General features: G+C 43.8%; 1 protein-coding gene across 1 annotated transcript in view; it reads left to right on the top strand.

Moving 5' to 3' along the window:
* Positions 1 to 20,861, top strand: part of LOC124135118 — a 90,838-nt gene that overhangs the window by 31,042 nt on the left and 38,935 nt on the right. Inside the window, exons 20-21 of the mRNA XM_048389482.1 lie at positions 3,054 to 3,257; positions 8,581 to 8,688. Coding sequence (XP_048245439.1) covers positions 3,054 to 3,257; positions 8,581 to 8,688 — 312 coding nt within the window. The remainder of the gene's footprint in view (positions 1 to 3,053; positions 3,258 to 8,580; positions 8,689 to 20,861) is intronic.

Genomic DNA, 20,861 nt, shown 5'->3' with positions numbered 1-20,861 from the left:
CACCTCACTTGGTCTGTATTGCCTTCACATCAAGGGTGTTACTTCACTTGGTCTGTAATGCCTTCACGTAAAGGGTGTTACTTCACTTGGTCTGTATTGCCTTAACATCAAGGGCTTCACTTCACTTTGTCTGTATTGCCTTCACATCAAGGGTGTTACTTCACTTGGTCTGTATTGCCTTAACATCAAGGGCTTCACTTCACTTTGTCTGTATTGCCTTCACATCAAGGGTGTTACTTCACTTGGTCTGTATTGCCTTCACTTGAAGGGCATCACTTCACTTGGTCTGTATTGTATTGCCTTCACATCAAGGGCATCACTTTACTTGGTCTGTATTGCCTTCACATCAAAGACATCACTTCACTTGGTCTGTAATGCCTTCACATCAAGGGCATCACTTCACTTGGTCTGTATTGCCTTCACATCAAGGGTGTCACTTCACTTGGTCTGTATTTCCTTCACATGAAGGGCTTCACTTCACTTGGTCTGTATTGCCTTCACATCAAGGGCTTCACTTCACTTGGTCTGTAATGCCTTCACTTGAAGGGCTTCACTTCACTTGGTCTGTATTGCCTTCACATCAAGGGCATCACTTCACTTGGTCTGTAATGCCTTCACGTAAAGAGTTACTTCTCTTCATCTGTAATGCCTTCACACCAAGGACATCACTTCACTTGGTCTGTATTGGCTTCACATCAAGGGCGTCACTTCACTTGGTCTGTAATGCCTTCACAGCAAGGGCATCACTTCACTTGGTCTGTATTGCCTTCACATCAAGGGCATCACTTCACTTGGTCTGTAATGCCTTCACGTAAAGGGTGTTACTTCACTTGGTCTGTATTGCCTTAACATCAAAGGCTTCACGTCACTTTGTCTGCATTGCCTTCACATCAAGGGCTTCACTTCACTTGGTCTGTAATGCCTTCACTTGAAGGGCTTCACTTCACTTGGTCTGTAATGCCTTCACTTGAAGGGCTTCACTTCACTTGGTCTGTAATGCCTTCACTTAAAGGGTGTTATTTCCCTTGGTCTCTAATGCCTTCACGTAAAGAGTTACTTCTCTTCATCTGTAATGCCTTCACGTAAAGGGCGTCACTTCACTTGGTCTGTAATGCCTTCACGTAAAGTGTGTTACTTCATATGTGCCCCATGAAGATCACCTTTCCATGAGAGTTGACTATGCTCGTTGTAAGAGGCGACTAACGGGATCGGGTGGTGAGACTCAATGACTTGGTTGATGCATGTCATCGTATCCCAATGGCATGGATCGATGCTACCAGTTGATGACCGGTGGACAACAAATTTATCTTACCGCACACCCAATGATATTGCAGGTATGTCTCATGCATGCATGCTCTGGTCCAAATTTGATAGAGTACCACAGTTAGGCATTTAAGAAAACAGATAATCGCCCATGGATCTATTTCATCTAAGGCTCCTCAATCCGCTGTGCAGAGTTGCGTCCTTTGGGCACGCCACAAACCTATGATTGTGGGTTCGAATCCAGGTTCGCCCCGATTTGGTTTCTAGGTTTGTCAGCACCATACCCGTGCTCGTGGGTTTCACCAAAGTGGTAAACGTCTGAGACCTGCATCACTTCAGGCTTTCCTCCCACATTAAGCTGCCACGCCATGATATAACTGGAATTCTGTTAAAAGTGGCGTTAAATCCAACTCACTCACTCACACTTCACTTGGAAAATAACGTCATACATCATTAATTCGTAACTGCGGTTGGCTTGTTGCAAATGTAATGCCAATAGTTCTGTAATTCAAGAGGGAAACACAAGAAATGTACCTTACATGTTAGCAGGGTGTATTGAAAATAATAGAATGGGCCTCACCCAATCAGATTCCAACATTTATGTGTGCTTGAGAAAAAGGTGCAGATAGACATCTCACATGAGGCATGCATAAAGGTATCCCACTGGACAGGATGGAGGCTTTGTTCACACATAGTAAATGGTCGTTAACTTGTTAGGTTGTATTGATGTAACGTACAAGATTGTTACTGATGTTTGTAAGTGCTTGAGGGTAAGTGGGGGTACATGTAGCATGTTATTCATTCAATACGCTGTTGTTTCCACAAGGGCTGGGCTGGGTAACTCAGGGACCCGGGTTGGGTGGGTACTGAGTAGGACCAGGGTACCCATAGGACTACCTGGACCTGTGGTTAGTCATGTGATATATAGTTTAATGACAAAAACTATCTAAAACTCTATAGTTACACTACAGGTCACTAATGTTCGAGTTTCTTTCTGACGATGCACACTTTCCTTCTGACATATATATGTTTGAATAAAAATAAAGCTTCAGTCAATTTCAGTGTATGCATGACCAGATCGTTTTATATGTGTATCTCAAAACATTTTGCCAGGGCTATGGTCAAACGTTTCCCAATCATACATTTTGTACCTATCCCTTGAGACCTACAGCGGGTACTCTGATAGGGTCGGGTAATAGGAGGATTGGTACAGGGGTAGTAAATTTGGACTCGTCCCAACCCTAGTTTCCACATAAAGAAATGACAATCTGCTCAAGTTTTGGCTATTTTTAACATTAAAAATCTCTTGTTCTTAAACTCTTTACATACAGAATTGATTTTAACAACCTGATTCATCATGTTCATGTTTAAAAATCACGAGTATCGGTTGTTGCCACAGTTTTCCTACTTCTCAAGAAACTATGTACCATATTTGATTATGTTGAACGGTAAACATATTTCATGATCCCTAACTTTGTTTTGTTCAGTATAGCTGGGGGCGGTGGGGTAGCCTGGTGGTTAAAGCGTTCGCTCATCACGCTGAAGACCCGGGTTCGATTCCTCAATGGGTACAATGTGTTATGCCATTTGTGGTGTCCCCCGCCGTGATATTGCTGGGAAATTGCTGAAAGCACTCACTCACTCACTCACTCACTCACTCACTCACTCACTCACTCACTCACTCACTCACTCACTCACTCACTCACTCACTCACTCACTCACTCACTCACTCACTCACTCACTCGCCAATTAAAACGTTTTGTGTTATCACTGCTTCTTTCTGTTTCCAGGCCGTGTGTTGTCCTGACAAAGTACACTGCTGCCCCTCTGGAACAACTTGTGACATGTCAGCCGGCAAATGTAACAGACAAGATGGAGTCTCAGTTTCCTGGATGCAGAAGTCTTCAACAAGCCAGTCTTCAGGAGGCATCACGATCAGTGACCCTGGTGCAGACAGCCAACAGATGAGACAGAAGACCCTGATGCATGTTCAGGTAAAACTGGCCTAGCTGCTCCCATCCCTACCATATATCGCCAACTCTAATGCACATAAGGGCACGGGTGGCCCAGTCTATTGAGGCGCTGCAATTTGCTAGGGAGCATCCCTTGGGCACGGCAGAACCAAGGTTCCAACCCCTTTACGACCCGATTATGTTTCTAGGTTTGTCTGGGGGGCACGGGTGGCCCAGTTGTCTAAGCCTTAATCCACTCAAACTATTTACAGAATAATGGTAAGCAAGGGGAGGTATGTCATTCTTCAGTGATGCTTTCAATGGCAGTACCATCTTATGTACCAGTATGTTCATGGTACTGTCCTGTAAGACCCCCCATGGGCGATGTCTAATGACTTCTATCCATCATGGTGATATCCCACTTTATACCTAGCCCCACTATTTTCACGCAGTCGTGGAATATTTTGAAAGATTGTCCTGGTGCTGCCGAAGTGTACCTACCGTCTATGACCATGGATAAGCCAAGTTTTAAGGACAAGAAACAGAATTCTGTACAAAGGGGTCGGCCTATGTAAAGGTTACACTTTCATCAAACCCTATTTCTGTTGGTAAAAAAATTACATCGTATCTCTCCAGGTGAATGGACAACGCTGTGACAAAGTTTGTCAATGAAATTGTGATAATTTACGATTAAATATCACTAGACATTATGATTGACTATTTCGATTGTATTTCTTGTTATGCTAGGCATTGTTTTATAGGGATAAAGATTACCGTGTATATTGTCTTGTAAACAAAGCCGGAAATAGCAATCAGCTGTACACACGTTTTCTCTCAATCTACTGGTGATTACGTTAAGACATACTCAATAATATAACAGAAAAGAATTTTGATGCAATGATAACAATGGTAAGATGATAACATGTTCCAGTAACAGGAGGTGGGTGTGTCAGTGGAGAGTCCCAGGGTGAGATTCTCTATTACATGTGTGTTATGTTCTACAGGAGGTGGGTGTGTCAGGGGTGAGATTCTCTATTACATGTGTGTTCTGTTCTAGTAACAGGAGGTGGCAGTGTCAGGGGTGAGATTCTCTGTTACATGTGTGTTCTGTTCTACAGGAGGTGGGTGTGTCAGGGGTGAGATTCTCTATTACATGTGTGTTATGTTCTAGTAACAGGAGGTGGGTGTGTCAGGGGTGAGATTCTCTATTACATGTGTGTTCTGTTCTACAGGAGGTGGGTGTGTCAGGGGTGAGATTCTCTATTACATGTGTGTTATGTTCTAGTAACAGGAGGTGGGTGTGTCAGGGGTGAGATTCTCTATTACATGTGTGTTCTGTTCTAGTAACAGGAGGTGGGTGTGTCAGGGGTGAGATTCTCTATTACATATGTGTTATGTTCTAGTAACAGGAGGTGGGTGTGTCAGGGGTGAGATTCTCTATTACATATGTGTTATGTTCTAGTAACAGGAGGTGGGTGTGTCAGGGGTGAGATTCTCTATTACATGTGTGTTCTGTTCTAGTAACAGGAGGTGGGTGTGTCAGGGGTGAGATTCTCTATTACATGTGTGTTCTGTTCTACAGGAGGTGGGTGTGTCAGGGGTGAGATTCTCTATTACATGTGTGTTCTGTTCTAGTAACAGGAGGTGGGTGTGTCAGGGGTGAGATTCTCTATTACATGTGTGTTATGTTCTAGTAACAGGAGGTGGGTGCGTCAGGGGTGAGATTCTCTATTACACATGTGTTATGTTCTAGTAACAGGAGGTGGGTGTGTCAGGGGTGAGATTCTCTATTACACATGTGTTATGTTCTAGTAACAGGAGGTGGGTGTGTCAGGGGTGAGATTCTCTATTACATGTGTGTTCTGTTCTAGTAACAGGAGGTGGGTGTGTCAGGGGTGAGATTCTCTGTTACATGTGTGTTCTGTTCTACAGGAGGTGGGTGTGTCAGGGGTGAGATTCTCTATTACATGTGTGTTCTGTTCTAGTAACAGGAGGTGGGTGTGTCAGGGGTGAGATTCTCTGTTACATGTGTGTTATGTTCTAGTAACAGGAGGTGGGTGTGTCAGGGGTGAGATTCTCTGTTACATGTGTGTTCTGTTCTACAGGAGGTGGGTGTGTCAGGGGTGAGATTCTCTATTACACATGTGTTATGTTCTAGTAACAGGAGGTGGGTGCGTCAGGGGTGAGATTCTCTATTACACATGTGTTATGTTCTAGTAACAGGAGGTGGGTGCGTCAGGGGTGAGATTCTCTATTACATGTGTGTTATGTTCTAGTAACAGGAGGTGGGTGTGTCAGGGGTGAGATTCTCTATTACATGTGTGTTATGTTCTAGTAACAGGAGGTGGGTGTGTCAGGGGTGAGATTCTCTATTACATGTGTGTTCTGTTCTAGTAACAGGAGGTGGCAGTGTCAGGGGTGAGATTCTCTGTTACATGTGTGTTCTGTTCTACAGGAGGTGGGTGTGACAGGGGTGAGATTCTCTATTACATGTGTGTTATGTTCTAGTAACAGGAGGTGGGTGCGTCAGGGGTGAGACTCTCTATTACACATGTGTTATGTTCTAGTAACAGGAGGTGGGTGTGTCAGGGGTGAGATTCTCTATTACACATGTGTTATGTTCTAGTAACAGGAGGTGGGTGTGTCAGGGGTGAGATTCTCTATTACATGTGTGTTATGTTCTAGTAACAGGAGGTGGGTGCGTCAGGGGTGAGATTCTCTATTACATATGTCTTATGTTCTAGTAACAGGAGGTGGCAGTGTCAGGGGTGAGATTCTCTATTACATGTGTGTTCTGTTCTACAGGAGGTGGGTGTGTCAGGGGTGAGATTCTCTATTACATGTGTGTTATGTTCTAGTAACAGGAGGTGGGTGCGTCAGGGGTGAGATTCTCTATTACATGTGTGTTATGTTCTAGTAACAGGAGGTGGGTGTGTCAGGGGTGAGATTCTCTATTACATGTGTGTTATGTTCTAGTAACAGGAGGTGGGTGCGTCAGGGGTGAGATTCTCTATTACACATGTGTTATGTTCTAGTAACAGGAGGTGGGTGTGTCAGGGGTGAGATTCTCTATTACACATGTGTTATGTTCTAGTAACAGGAGGTGGGTGTGTCAGGGGTGAGATTCTCTATTACATGTGTGTTCTGTTCTAGTAACAGGAGGTGGGTGTGTCAGGGGTGAGATTCTCTGTTACATGTGTGTTCTGTTCTACAGGAGGTGGGTGTGTCAGGGGTGAGATTCTCTATTACATGTGTGTTCTGTTCTAGTAACAGGAGGTGGGTGTGTCAGGGGTGAGATTCTCTGTTACATGTGTGTTATGTTCTAGTAACAGGAGGTGGGTGTGTCAGGGGTGAGATTCTCTGTTACATGTGTGTTCTGTTCTACAGGAGGTGGGTGTGTCAGGGGTGAGATTCTCTATTACATGTGTGTTATGTTCTAGTAACAGGAGGTGGGTGTGTCAGGGGTGAGATTCTCTATTACATGTGTGTTCTGTTCTAGTAACAGGAGGTGGCAGTGTCAGGGGTGAGATTCTCTGTTACATGTGTGTTCTGTTCTACAGGAGGTGGGTGTGTCAGGGGTGAGATTCTCTATTGCACATGTGTTATGTTCTAGTAACAGGAGGTGGGTGCGTCAGGGGTGAGATTCTCTATTACATGTGTGTTATGTTCCAGTAACAGGAGGTGGGTGTGACAGGGGTGAGATTCTCTATTACATGTGTGTTATGTTCTAGTAACAGGAGGTGGGTGCGTCAGGGGTGAGACTCTCTATTACACATGTGTTATGTTCTAGTAACAGGAGGTGGGTGTGTCAGGGGTGAGATTCTCTATTACACATGTGTTATGTTCTAGTAACAGGAGGTGGGTGTGTCAGGGGTGAGATTCTCTATTACATGTGTGTTATGTTCTAGTAACAGGAGGTGGGTGCGTCAGGGGTGAGATTCTCTATTACATATGTCTTATGTTCTAGTAACAGGAGGTGGCAGTGTCAGGGGTGAGATTCTCTATTACATGTGTGTTCTGTTCTACAGGAGGTGGGTGTGTCAGGGGTGAGATTCTCTATTACATGTGTGTTATGTTCTAGTAACAGGAGGTGGGTGCGTCAGGGGTGAGATTCTCTATTACATGTGTGTTATGTTCTAGTAACAGGAGGTGGGTGTGTCAGGGGTGAGATTCTCTATTACATGTGTGTTATGTTCTAGTAACAGGAGGTGGGTGCGTCAGGGGTGAGATTCTCTATTACACATGTGTTATGTTCTAGTAACAGGAGGTGGGTGTGTCAGGGGTGAGATTCTCTATTACACATGTGTTATGTTCTAGTAACAGGAGGTGGGTGTGTCAGGGGTGAGATTCTCTATTACATGTGTGTTCTGTTCTAGTAACAGGAGGTGGGTGTGTCAGGGGTGAGATTCTCTGTTACATGTGTGTTCTGTTCTACAGGAGGTGGGTGTGTCAGGGGTGAGATTCTCTATTACATGTGTGTTCTGTTCTAGTAACAGGAGGTGGGTGTGTCAGGGGTGAGATTCTCTGTTACATGTGTGTTATGTTCTAGTAACAGGAGGTGGGTGTGTCAGGGGTGAGATTCTCTATTACATGTGTGTTATGTTCTAGTAACAGGAGGTGGGTGCGTCAGGGGTGAGATTCTCTATTACATATGTCTTATGTTCTAGTAACAGGAGGTGGCAGTGTCAGGGGTGAGATTCTCTATTACATGTGTGTTCTGTTCTACAGGAGGTGGGTGTGTCAGGGGTGAGATTCTCTATTACATGTGTGTTATGTTCTAGTAACAGGAGGTGGGTGCGTCAGGGGTGAGATTCTCTATTACATGTGTGTTATGTTCTAGTAACAGGAGGTGGGTGTGTCAGGGGTGAGATTCTCTATTACATGTGTGTTATGTTCTAGTAACAGGAGGTGGGTGCGTCAGGGGTGAGATTCTCTATTACACATGTGTTATGTTCTAGTAACAGGAGGTGGGTGTGTCAGGGGTGAGATTCTCTATTACACATGTGTTATGTTCTAGTAACAGGAGGTGGGTGTGTCAGGGGTGAGATTCTCTATTACATGTGTGTTCTGTTCTAGTAACAGGAGGTGGGTGTGTCAGGGGTGAGATTCTCTGTTACATGTGTGTTCTGTTCTACAGGAGGTGGGTGTGTCAGGGGTGAGATTCTCTATTACATGTGTGTTCTGTTCTAGTAACAGGAGGTGGGTGTGTCAGGGGTGAGATTCTCTGTTACATGTGTGTTATGTTCTAGTAACAGGAGGTGGGTGTGTCAGGGGTGAGATTCTCTGTTTCATGTGTGTTCTGTTCTACAGGGGGTTGGTGTGTCAGGGGTGAGATGCTCTATTACATGTGTGTTCTGTTCTACAGGAGGTGGGAGTTTCGGTGGAGTGTCCTGGGGGTGAGACGGAGTGTCCAACAGGCTCTACCTGTTGTAAGATGGCGTCAGGAAGCTGGGGATGCTGCCCCATGACACAGGTAGATACAGCCTTTCACAGTATACCTACAGTCCTTGTATACAAGATGTATGATCTCTAGCTCATGTTCCGCAATGATGGCAGGCACATTAAAACCTCGCTACATGAACAGGAGCACTGGCAGGGATTTATCCGGACCTGCTTTCAGACGTACTGTGCCCCATGTCTGCTGGAAAATACAGTACGATTACCAAATTGGAATTAAAATTTACATCCTCATAATATTTAACTAATATTTTGGCCTTGTAGAGGTGACTTGTATTTCCCTGGTAACAGGACCAGTAAAGTGAAAGGCCTTTTATCTCAGTTTTTAAATTGTTTCATTGAATTTGATGTTTTCAATGTTTACATACCTCTGAATTTCAGAAGAAAAAAACTAACTTTATAAATATCCCAAATGTGAACAAAATGATTTTTTTTCCTGAATTACCTGCCAATGGAACTTTGCTTGAAATCCTCGCTGATTTGTACCCCATAAATCCGAAAAAATATTGTGATTAAGAGAAATTTGAACTTGCATGCCATGCCCTGTTGTTATTACTAGTATTAAGACTTGTCAGAGTTGGTGTCGAAAAAAGCAGCGACTCCAAGCAGTGTCTCTTTCACCCAATCTTGAAAGGGGGCACGGGTGGCCGAGGCGTCTAAGGCGCCGCGATTTGCTGTGCAGAGTTGCGTCCCTTGGTCACGCCAGAAACCTATGATTGTGGGTTCGAATCAAGAATTTGTAAACATTGAAATAGATTTCTGTTTCTTGCAAAACTTTAAATAATTAATTTTTTACTTATCCTGCATTACTCCTTAATGCATTCACTGCTTGCCTTGCGACAAAAATCCTGGGACGGCGTACCGGTGATGGTCCTGGGTGAAGTCAAATAAACTGTTCCTGAATCCCTCTTTTTCACCACACCATCGCTGTCCCTGTTACCTCACGTGACCTAGGTCACCTCTTCACATCACTGCCTGTCGCGCTACAGCTCGGACGTGTACCAGCGGAGCTCTCGTTTGAATTCATTTAGACCTTCAGTTTTCGTCTACAATATAAAATTCATCTGCGATGGGTGATGTATTCTTCAGTGCTCCAGATAAGCTTTTGGTGTTGTGGGTATTTTACCCATGCATTTTAAAATCATTGGGTATCAGTAATTCTATCTGGGTATTCAAATTTCTGTTACCCACTAGTTTTTACACATGTGGGTATTTAAGTTAAATATTTAAACACTATTCATCTAGTCCCTGCAAACTGGTGCCGTGTGGGTTCGAGAGCTTTACAGGACTAAAAAATACCACGATACTTCCACAAGAAAGTGTGATTGCAAATGATCATGATGTAACTGTCATCGTGGAGTTTGGCAAGGTTGACGGAATGCCGTTTATAATTTCAAAATAAGTTGCTAATCGAATACGCAGGGTTACTTCACAATATTTAGATGATACGCACAATTTTTATTTTTGTAGTGTATCTGTAATGTTCGTTGCATATTTGATACGCTTGGATTTTATTTTAATGCGTCTTTCTCTATTTCTGATGTGTATTTCACGCAGATACGCAGCTTATCTGGAGCTCTGATTCTTTTCATATTACTTTCAACATGTTGTGAAGTTGTATATGATTTGATTAGGCGTCTTTTTTTCCCGCCACATGCTGTTCACCGATATTTTGAATTGTGTTACAATTGTTTGCCTGCCAGGGTAGTCAATTTGTTTACAATTCTCAGCTATGTATGTATAAAACATATTTATGTGTTTTTGAATACTACTAGCTTTGGCGTTTCATTGAGTTGCGTATATATACAAATCATTGAATACACATTCAACTCATTACAAAATTTGCCGATAGATTAACTAGTTTTTTACGGCACTTTTTCCAGTCCCTTTTCATCAAAGTATCTATATCACGTACCTTATGCTTGCCCGTTGTACTAAAGGTCGTGGAAAAAAATCTATTAAAGACCCTCATCCACGTTGTTTGGCATGTACGCAAATTTGTGCACCAAATTCTAAATGTGTTTTTTGCCTAAATCTCTCCCCAACGAGTTTTACGAGGTATGGGCAGGTTACTCACGAATATATTTTGCAGCAATCCAGTCGTGAGACTAGGAAGATGTCACAATCACTGATTAGCAAGGGACATGGTTCAGTCATTATGATGCAACCATTATCTTCGACGGGTAATATGTCGGCCGTTACTGTCACTGCGGAAGTGCACGTCCCGCCGAAAACCTCCAATCCTGAGGATATTGTGAGTATTATAATTGACCCTAATTTGCAGTCTTCTGAGAAATCTACATCTGCTAGATCTGCGAACAGTGCACCAGCGTCTCAAGATGCTTTGTCGGGGGTAGCAAAAAACCCAAACACACAAGCCTACACCATTGCGCCTCATATGCTTGCGCCGAGCGCATCTACAATGATGCCAGCCCCAGGGCTATCAGCGTACAATATTACGCAAGCAGCACATGATCAGCTAAGCGCTGCACCAATGTATCCAGCGCAGCAGATGCAAGCTCAGGCGCCTATTGCCATTACAGAACACTAATTGGATGCAAATTATTTTTACAATCCATGTGGCAGCAGTCCATGACACAATTGTATCCTGCGCCCACGCCTACCACCTACTCCAGTGCCTAATGTATATAATACTCCCATTGTGCGTCATAATACAATGCATTCATCATTGAGTAGAACCAGTGCACCTGCGTGTACTTGGACATCGACTCGTGACTCCTATTCACCAGGCAGTTCATCTAAGCCCTCGGTCATAGGTAGCACCAAACATCGGAGTAGAAGTCGTTCACCATCTAGACGCACACGTCAACATCGTTCTGATTTGTAGGATTATTCGTATGGTGAAGAGGTAGATTCCTCGACAGAATGGAATACTCACCTTGGCCTGGCACAAGTACCTGATTGGGTAGCTGACCGCCTCATTTCAGTACCCTCCCCGGGTAACGGGGGGAAAGATACTATTTGGACACATTCTACGTCGATTCCGATCGACCCCATGATGTCAGATATGATTAGATCTTTGGATGAGGACTTTTCCAGGCTGACACTTACTCTGTCATTCAAGCCTCCCAGGTTTAGGAAAGATGTATTTCCTATTCATGGCTTTGAGGCAGCAGACCAGGCACATAGTTTGGATGAGGATATACAGAGAATGGCAGGCTTTTCAAGGCCTACTACTCTTAAAGTTCAGTATACGGGAGTTGCGTAAACTTATTGAAACGGAAATTCGAAGGGTATTAAAACCTTTAGCATCAGCTTTAGCATCGTCAGCACGGGCGGTAGAGCAGGATCTGTCAGAGGATAACCCTAACCGACTAGATCACTTTCTTGAGTATAGTGCGCACCCATGTATAATGCGCACCCCCTCTAGCGGGTCCAATATTTTGGAAAAAAAAGAAATTTGAATATTATGCGCAGAAAAAAATTACACCGTACCCTTTCAGCGAAGTCCGGCAAACAAACGGGTGATGAGACACTTAGTCAATACAAATTCGAAATTTGAGATAAAAAATCACCAAACATATATATTTACCATTTAAATAGTATTTATTGTTCTGCTAGGCATTGTTTTATAACCAGGGATTAAGATTACCTTGTGTATTTTCTCGTAAACCAAGCCGGAAACAGCAATCAGCTGTACACACATTTTCTTGGAATCGACCGGTGATTCGGTCAAGACACACCCAATGATATAACTTTATAGGATTTTTAATGCAAGGATCGGCAAAAATTGTATCTGAAACTATTTTTTTTAACAGGAATAATATATTCCATTACTTTCTTAATTATATGCAGCCTTTACTAAACATATTTAAAATAAATAATAACCCTAAGCGAAGCAGCTGATCGCTATTCCCGGGTATTATTTTTTACATGGACCCAGTCTGACCAGTCACCGTCAAGGCTCACGCGCACGTGATCGCGTGATTGCGAGAATTTCATGTTGACATAGAATCGTCAAACAAAAACAAATATGACTTTTAACGAGTCAAAGTATGTCATTTATGATATATGTATCCATTCTCTGTCAACTAAAGTTCGTTTCAAGGCGTCAATAGCGGTATTCTGACCGTGGTTGCTGTTAATAACGGTGAGTTGTGCAATCTTCCGATCGCTTCACACACGATTTCGCCGAAATTAATAAAAACAATATATTAAAAGGAATTTTGAATAAAATTAATGAAATAAGTTACAAACATAAGTCCAGATATACAAAGAACACTTTTTATAGCCAGACAGTGTAATTATGTGAATAATTTGCGTACTTCAGTATGGATTTGTTGACATGGTATTTCCGGTGTTACGTGCTCACAGTAATGTCTTTGCATGGGGGAAAAAAACATCCAAACTCATAATTTGTGTATAATGCGCACCCCCTTCTACACATCTGTGTTTTTTGGAAAAAAAGTGTGCACTATACTCAAGAAAATACGGTATAGTTGATTTTCAACAGCATCAGATTGACCATATGAGAAATCACTTCAAAGCCGGGTTGGAGGAAATAACTCTCACACGGAGACTTGGTTATTTAGCCCTATCTACTTGGGACTTGGAGTTTAAGCGCAGGTCTTCCACGTCTCTGTTCAATGAACAGATTACAGACACGCATGCCAAAGTTTTCAGTTACGCTAGGGATGAGACGGCACTCAAGGCTTTGGAGCACATTTCTCACAGTTTATCCCAGCGATCAAGAAGATGCGAGTCCCTCAAGGAAGGCGCAAGATTCCTTTCGTGGTAGAGGACGTGGCAGAGGGAAACCTCAAGGTTCTTATCAATCCCAACGTGGTAAATACCACAGTCAGGGAGGTGATAGGAGGGGTAAACACTGAAATGTTGGACAGTCACGACTGGGATCTCCCGCCCCAAGTTGTCCCAATTGTCGATACCCCTGTAGACGGAAGAGTGAGTCGATTTTGGAAGAACTGGAGCATCCTCAAGGACAATTACGTTCTCAACGTTGTCACGGTTACCAACTAGACATGGAAGTACTTCCACCATTGACCACGACCCTCTCCCTTGGAATGCTGTTGGAAAAGCTGTTGGAAAAGCCGTTGGAAAAGCCATAGAGATTATGTACACTCCAGCATTAACACCGGGGTTTTATTCACACATCTTCCTGGTACCCAAGAAGGGCTCAGACAAGATGAGAATGATACACAATCTCTCTGTTTTCAACGAATGTTACCTGAAGCGTCCACCCAGTTTCCGCCTCATTCTGAGGATCAGAAGACCAAGTTCCGCCCAGCTGCATGGGATTTGAACGTGGTACTTCGAGGTTTGCGGGGTTTACCGACCAATCAGCATCGTACCTTCAGGGTGTGAATTATTGCGGTTTCTGTATTCTGAGGGTTCCTACCTCCAAACCATCCGATACAGATGCATTAAGGAGTAATGCAGAATGAATAAAACATTTTGTCAAATCTAAATATTTTTTACATTTGTATACTTATCCTGCATTACTACATTTAAGTCAAACCTTTCGCAGACTTGCCTCCCCACTTTGCCTTCAGAAAACTCAAAAGTATGTTTTTTTAATCTGATAATAGAATCGGACCCATGAAGATCCGGGGTAGAATAAGTCTTCAGCAACCCATGCTTGCCGTAAAAGGCGACTATGCTTGTCGTAAGAGGCAACTAGAGGGATCGGATTGTCAGACTTGCTTACTTGGTTGATGCATGTCATCGTATCCCAATTGCGTGGATCGATGCTCATGTCAATCACTGTATTGTCAGGTCAAGACTTAATAAATTACAGTCGTCATAAAGCTGGAATATTCCTGAGTGCGGCGTTAAACAACAAACCAAACCACAATAGCACCTCCTGTATATCCACAATAGCACCGCCTGTATATCCACAATAGCACCTCCTGTATATCCACAATAGCACCTCCTGTATACCCACAATAGCACCGCCTGTATACCCAACAATAGCACCGCCTGTATAATCACAATATCACCTCCTGTATATCCCTAATAGCACCGCCTGTATATCCACAATAGCTTCTCCTGTATATCCACAATAGCACCGCCTGTATATCCACAATAGCTTCTCCTGTATACCCACATAAGCTTCTCCTGTTTAATCACAATATCACCTCCTGTATATCCACAATAGCTTCTCCTGTATATCCACAATATCACCTCCTGTATACCCCATAATAGCACCTCCTGTATACCCACAATAGCTTCTCCTGTATAATCACAATATCACCTCCTGTATATCCACAACAGCTTCTCCTGTATATCCAAAATAGCACCTCCTGTATATCCACAATAGCACCGCCTGTATATCCACAATAGCTTCTCCTGTATACCCACATTAGCTTCTCCTGTATAATCACAATATCACCTCCTGTATATCCACAATAGCTTCTCCTGTATATCCACAATATCATCTCCTGTATACCCCATAATAGCACCTCCTGTATACCCAACAATAGCACCGCCTGTATAATCACAATAATTCTTGTGAATACCTCACCTCTATCACATCAGTGCCATAAATTCCTGTTTATGCTGAGAACCACACTATAAATTTTTTATAAATTTTCAACAGACGTCCACTACACTGCCAACATATCCATAGTTGTGAGGGAAACCCTATCCCTTGCCAGAGGCGCCACTGCGCATGCGCAAGGCGGGAATCTAGTCACTTCTTTCCTGTGTGTCCAGATGACAACAAGGAAAAATATTTTGTTGCACATCCGTACACGTGATTGAGTTCCACACTTACAAAGCACATTAGATCTTCTCAAGCTTCATAGGCTACAAGCAGTGAGCAGTCTACAAGCAGAGAACGGGGGTATAAGAAGATCGGAAGTTCTAGTAAGTAATTAGTTAAAAACGTTTTGTGGGATGAGATCTTCATCTCAAGGACAGACACCCGTCTGTTCAGGCTGTGGGCAACACCAGATACCTGGTGACCCTCACCCTAGATGTCTATCATGCAAGCAACTGCACACAAAAGTCAAGGTGCAGCTATTGCGAGCCTCTGTCAAAGGAGAAAATTGACAAGCCCTACAAGGCATGTATTAACAATCCTGATTACAAAGATTACTAGCGCATCAAGTAAAAACAAGTGATTAAGCTCTTGGTGGCCATATTAATCACGTGGGTTACAAGCGAGTGTCGCGCGAGGGCGCCGTCTCACCTTATGAGGAGAAGAGACCCCGTCGCTCATCCCACTCTCCCAAAAGTTGAGGAGGAGATGCATTTTACCGGTCAAAAAGAAAGTGCCTCTAACTTGCATCCGGCAACGTCTGGTACGGTCGATCATCGAGTTTGGACAGAAACTAACGATCTTCACCCTCTGCCGCGTTCCCCCTTTTAACTTAATTGAGTTCGGAATTCAATGTCTGTAATGATGTATAAAGCGTAAAAGCGCGAGTGTCGCACGAGGGCGCCGTCTCACCTTATGAGGAGAAGAGACCCCGTCGCTCATCCCACTCTCCCAATAATGTTGAGGAGCAGATGCATTTTACCGGTCAAACAGAAAGTGCCTCTAACTTGCATCCGGCAACGTCTGGTACGGTCGTCCATCGAGTTTGGACAGAAACTAACGATTTTCACCCTCTGCCGCGTTCCCCCTTTAACTTAAATGAGTTCACGGAAAGAATAACAAAATTCAATGTCTGTTATGATTGACGCACGCATGCAATCTATGACCCGGCTTGGCCATACAGGGGTCGATCAGATTGATAAAAGCGCATGCAATCAATGTCTCAGAAAATCTCATATCTTAAAGAATCTGTCGCACAACCCCGGCTTGGCCATACAGGGGTCGATCAGATTGATAAAAGCGCATGCAATCAATGTCTCCAGAAATCTCATATCCAAAAGAATCTGTCGCACAACCCGGGCACAACAGGGGTCGATCACGAGATTCAAGAGACCTAAGGATCTCCCAATAAAGTTGAGGAGCAGATGTACCTCACAGGTTTTAACTAAAGGGATTCGGAGAAATTAACCAACTCAATGTTGTAATAATTGATAAAAGCGCACGCAATCAAGGGCTCAGGAATAAATTCTAAAAGAATTGATTGCACAAACCCGGCATGACCAAACGGGGATTGATAAGCACGAGATTAAGTGAGATATAAGGCTGAATATGGCAGTACTTCCTCATACAGCAGACAATGCAAGCCTACGCTGTATCTGATTATTATGAGGACACAGGAGAACATAAAAGAGATAGATTACCTCCCTACCACGTACACCATAGGGCAAATCGTGAATCACGGACATTGCATCGCAGTATGCTCAGAAATACACACCATTCACCCTCTAGCCATAAGATGGACGAACTGACAAAGCTCGTGCTAATCAGGATAGAATTCCTAAGCATGCGCCATCTCATACTGCCACGCAGTCCAGTTACACGGACGGAGAAGCGAGGGAGATGTTACGTCACTATCACACAGTTATAGAACACGTGATTCCCGCACGGCCAGCCGTAGATCAGACGACCGGGATTACGCTACCCTCAGCCATATGACCCAGTCTCAGCACAGCCCGAGTAGGGGGTGCGGATCTATTGCTAATACTGTTTTTTTATACAGTGGGGATTCTACTACGGAGGTTAATTATAGACCAAATAATTATGCCATTAACATATCATTGCAGAACTCTATAAATCTAATCTTTTGATACAAGGACAAAATACCAAGATGACCTTGTTAGAACGTGACGGGTATAGGAGGTACCGGTCAGTTGATTCTAGAATTCCTTACCCTTCCCTGTTCGTCATATATTGATGACGTCATCAAGAATCAAATATTCATTAAATGCTACATTCGGCACTTAATGTTAGACTGGGTATGCCTGCCATTAATAAGAGTGATTACACAAGTTACCCCTGCGCACAACAGCCGAGCATCGTTGAACTTTTCTACTAACGTCATACCCCGAACAATTAGAACGTAGGCCTACACTTAGACACCCCACGGAGATGACACTACAGCAGACCGGATTCATCCACAGCTCACTGGAACACATACTGAAGATGCAGGAAGATCTTCAATCAGCAACCGGACTAACGTCAAGAAGCACAGTTCCTGCTAAAGATGATCATCCCACTTCGCAGAGGAGGAAGCAGAAACAGTCCCCGAAGGGGATACCACCGGAAATGCCTTCAGACCCTACCGACATCGCTTGCCCAATGGACAACGATTTAGAACTACAGAAGACCAAAGATACGACCACATCGAATCCAGTCGAACTAGCCGGTCTCACAGACATCGACCCAAGATTACCCAAGTTCAGCAAGGGGCTATCAGCATCTTAAAAGAGTCAGAGACCACTCACGGGTTCTACTCCCCAGTATTCCAGGTACCTACGCTTTGCAGTCAAAGGTCAGAGATACCAGTTCAGGGTACTACCATTCGGCATATCCTTAGCCCCATGGTTATTCACCAGGATCACCAATCCCATCATAAGGCTCATAAGGCTTCTCGTATATAGACGATTTCCTATTGGCCGATCAGGACAAGCGCAATTAGTTTAAACACAGTGTGCCTCACTACTAACACTCTTAGGTTTCCTGGTTCACCCTCTAAAACAGAGCTAGTACCCACACAGGCATCACCTACATAGGCGCAAGATTCTACTCAACAAGGGCATAGCAGCACCCCCAGAGGACAGATATGCAAGAGTAGAGCACATGATAACAAAGCCCACTCGATCAGGCCGTCAAGTCGAGACGCTGGTGGATGTCTCGCCTATGCCCGCTCACATCTATCCAAGATTTAACCTACAGAGGCACAAGGTCTCAGCCTTTACTGAAGGAGGTTACATGTTTATATGCCTTGGTAGACTCAGTGAGTTGCAAGATCGAAGTAAGACACATTCCGGGGAAGCTAAATATACTAGCAGATTACCTATCCCGGAAAAACAAGATAGTACCCACAGAATGGTCACTACATCCCGAGGTGTTCAAGTGGATAACCCAGATATGGGACACTCCAAACATAGATCTATTCGCCACATGTCTCAACAACAAACTACCAGTCTACGTCAGCCCAGTACCAGACCCACTAGCACTCCAAGTCGATGCGCTCTCCATGGAATGGAAGGGAATGTTTGCTTATGCATTTCCCCCATGGGCTCTCCTAGACAGAGTACTGAAGAAAATAGAGGAAACGGATTGTGTCATAATCCTCATAGCCCTGGCTTGGCCCAAAAGCGGCTTGGTTTCCGAGACTTCTACAACTCCTGCTAGAAGTACCTCTGAAACTCCCAGTACGTCACGACCTATTGAGACAACCAAAGACTGACATATTTTACGGCCGCCTCGACAACCTCCAACTTCACGCTTGGAAATTATCTCGCATAAGATGCAAGCCGACGGTTACTCTAAATCAGCTGCACGAAGAGTGGCTAGCTCATGGAGACCAGCCTCATCTGCCTTATATAATAACAGATGGGACAAGTTCGTCGAATGGAGAAGAGGGAAACAGTTACATGGAGATATAACGATACCTATAGGCTAGTAGCCGAATTCTTGATCCATCTCAGAAACGACAAGAAATTACGACACGGCACTATCGAAGGATATAGATCAGCCCTGTCATCTATAGGTACCCACCCAGTACTAAATCGACTTATGAAGTCTTTTGCCCTGGAAGATATAAAAGTACCACGTACTTTTCCTAAATGGGATCTATCTATAGTATTGTCGGCATTGATGAAAGCACTGTATGAACCCATGAGTAGTGCGACATTACTATCAGTCTCCAAGAAAACTGCTTTTCTCTTAACCATGGCTACGGCGGCTCGCGTGTCAGAACTACACGCTATTGATATCTCCACTGTAACCCATACCAAAGAATGGAAAGCAGTGTCGTTCAGATCGCTCCCTGAATTTATTGCCAAAAACCAGTCGTCAACCTTCGGCCCACTCGGACATCGGCAATACACAATACCAGCTCTAAGTAAAAGTGTGGACTTCCCGGATAGATTGCTTTGCCCCATAAGAGCCTTGAGATATTTTATCACAGCGACTCAACCCCACAGAAAGCAGAGAAAACGCCTAATTATCTCTTGCAAGCCCTCGTCAGAAAAGGACATCGCAAAGGGCACTGTAGCGGGATGGCTAAAAACAGTTATCACAGATAGCTATAAAACGGCACAAATCTCCACTCCGATTTGGGGTAGCTGCAGACCCCACGAAATCAGAGCACTGGCAACAAGCCTAGCCACATGGAATACTGCATCCATCGAACAAATCGTGGCCAGCTGCCAGTGGAAGTCCCACAACACTTTTTCAAACTTATACTTACCAGACATACAGACCGATCTAAATGGACTATACACTCTGGGGCCTTTGGTGGCCGCCCAGGTGATAGTTACCAAGTAAAGTAACCTGTTCCCTCCCTCTTCCAGGAAAGGGAAAAAAGAGGGGGGGGTGAAGATTTCAGAAGTACCTCAGGAACTCAGGGTAAGTTGTACTTTGTTACTGGACTTCGCTATTGAGTTAGTAAAACAGGGCAAATGTCAACACTGAAATCAGAGATCGAAGGATTAAGTGATATACGGTAATCTACATGATAGGAAGGTTAATGTACTACCACCGGAAGTGACGTCATAGGAGTCATCACACCGGAGAAACGTTAAGATACGTTAAATATCACTATCCAAAAGGGCATAACGGTAAACCACGTCATAAGTGATACGGGAGAATAGTGACACCGGAAGTGACGTCACAGATGACGTCATCACCGGAAGTGACGTCACAGATGACGTCATCACAGGAAACGACGTCACTAAAAAGTCTAAGTATCACAAGGGAATATACATATACCCTTCACATGACGCCTTGAAAAGTCTATACGTCTAAGTCTTGTAAGTAGACTATTAGACACATCCGTTTAAGACCCCTTTTGGCATATAATCCTTGGTTTTACCACTTCACTAGCCAAATATCTATGGGATGCTAGATACCAGAACCCGCCGGTCCCTCTGGTGTATACTGGCACTGATGTGATAGAGGTGAGGTATTCACAAGAATTATCAAACAATAGTTATCATTGTGAATAATTCTAAGAATACCACCTCTATCACATCAGGAATTAATCCCTCCCACCTCCCCAAATATCTGCATCTAGTTGATGAGAGTATGGGTTGAAAGAAGTGACTAGATTCCCGCCTTGCGCATGCGCAGTGGCGCCTCTG

Source organism: Haliotis rufescens, unplaced genomic scaffold (genome assembly GCF_023055435.1).
Source record: "Haliotis rufescens isolate VD_foot unplaced genomic scaffold, xgHalRufe1.0.p SCAF_10, whole genome shotgun sequence".
In the NCBI taxonomy this organism is placed as follows: domain Eukaryota; kingdom Metazoa; phylum Mollusca; class Gastropoda; order Lepetellida; family Haliotidae; genus Haliotis; species Haliotis rufescens.
Note: the sequence above shows the minus strand (reverse complement) of the source record. Positions and strands in the feature narration are given on the sequence as shown.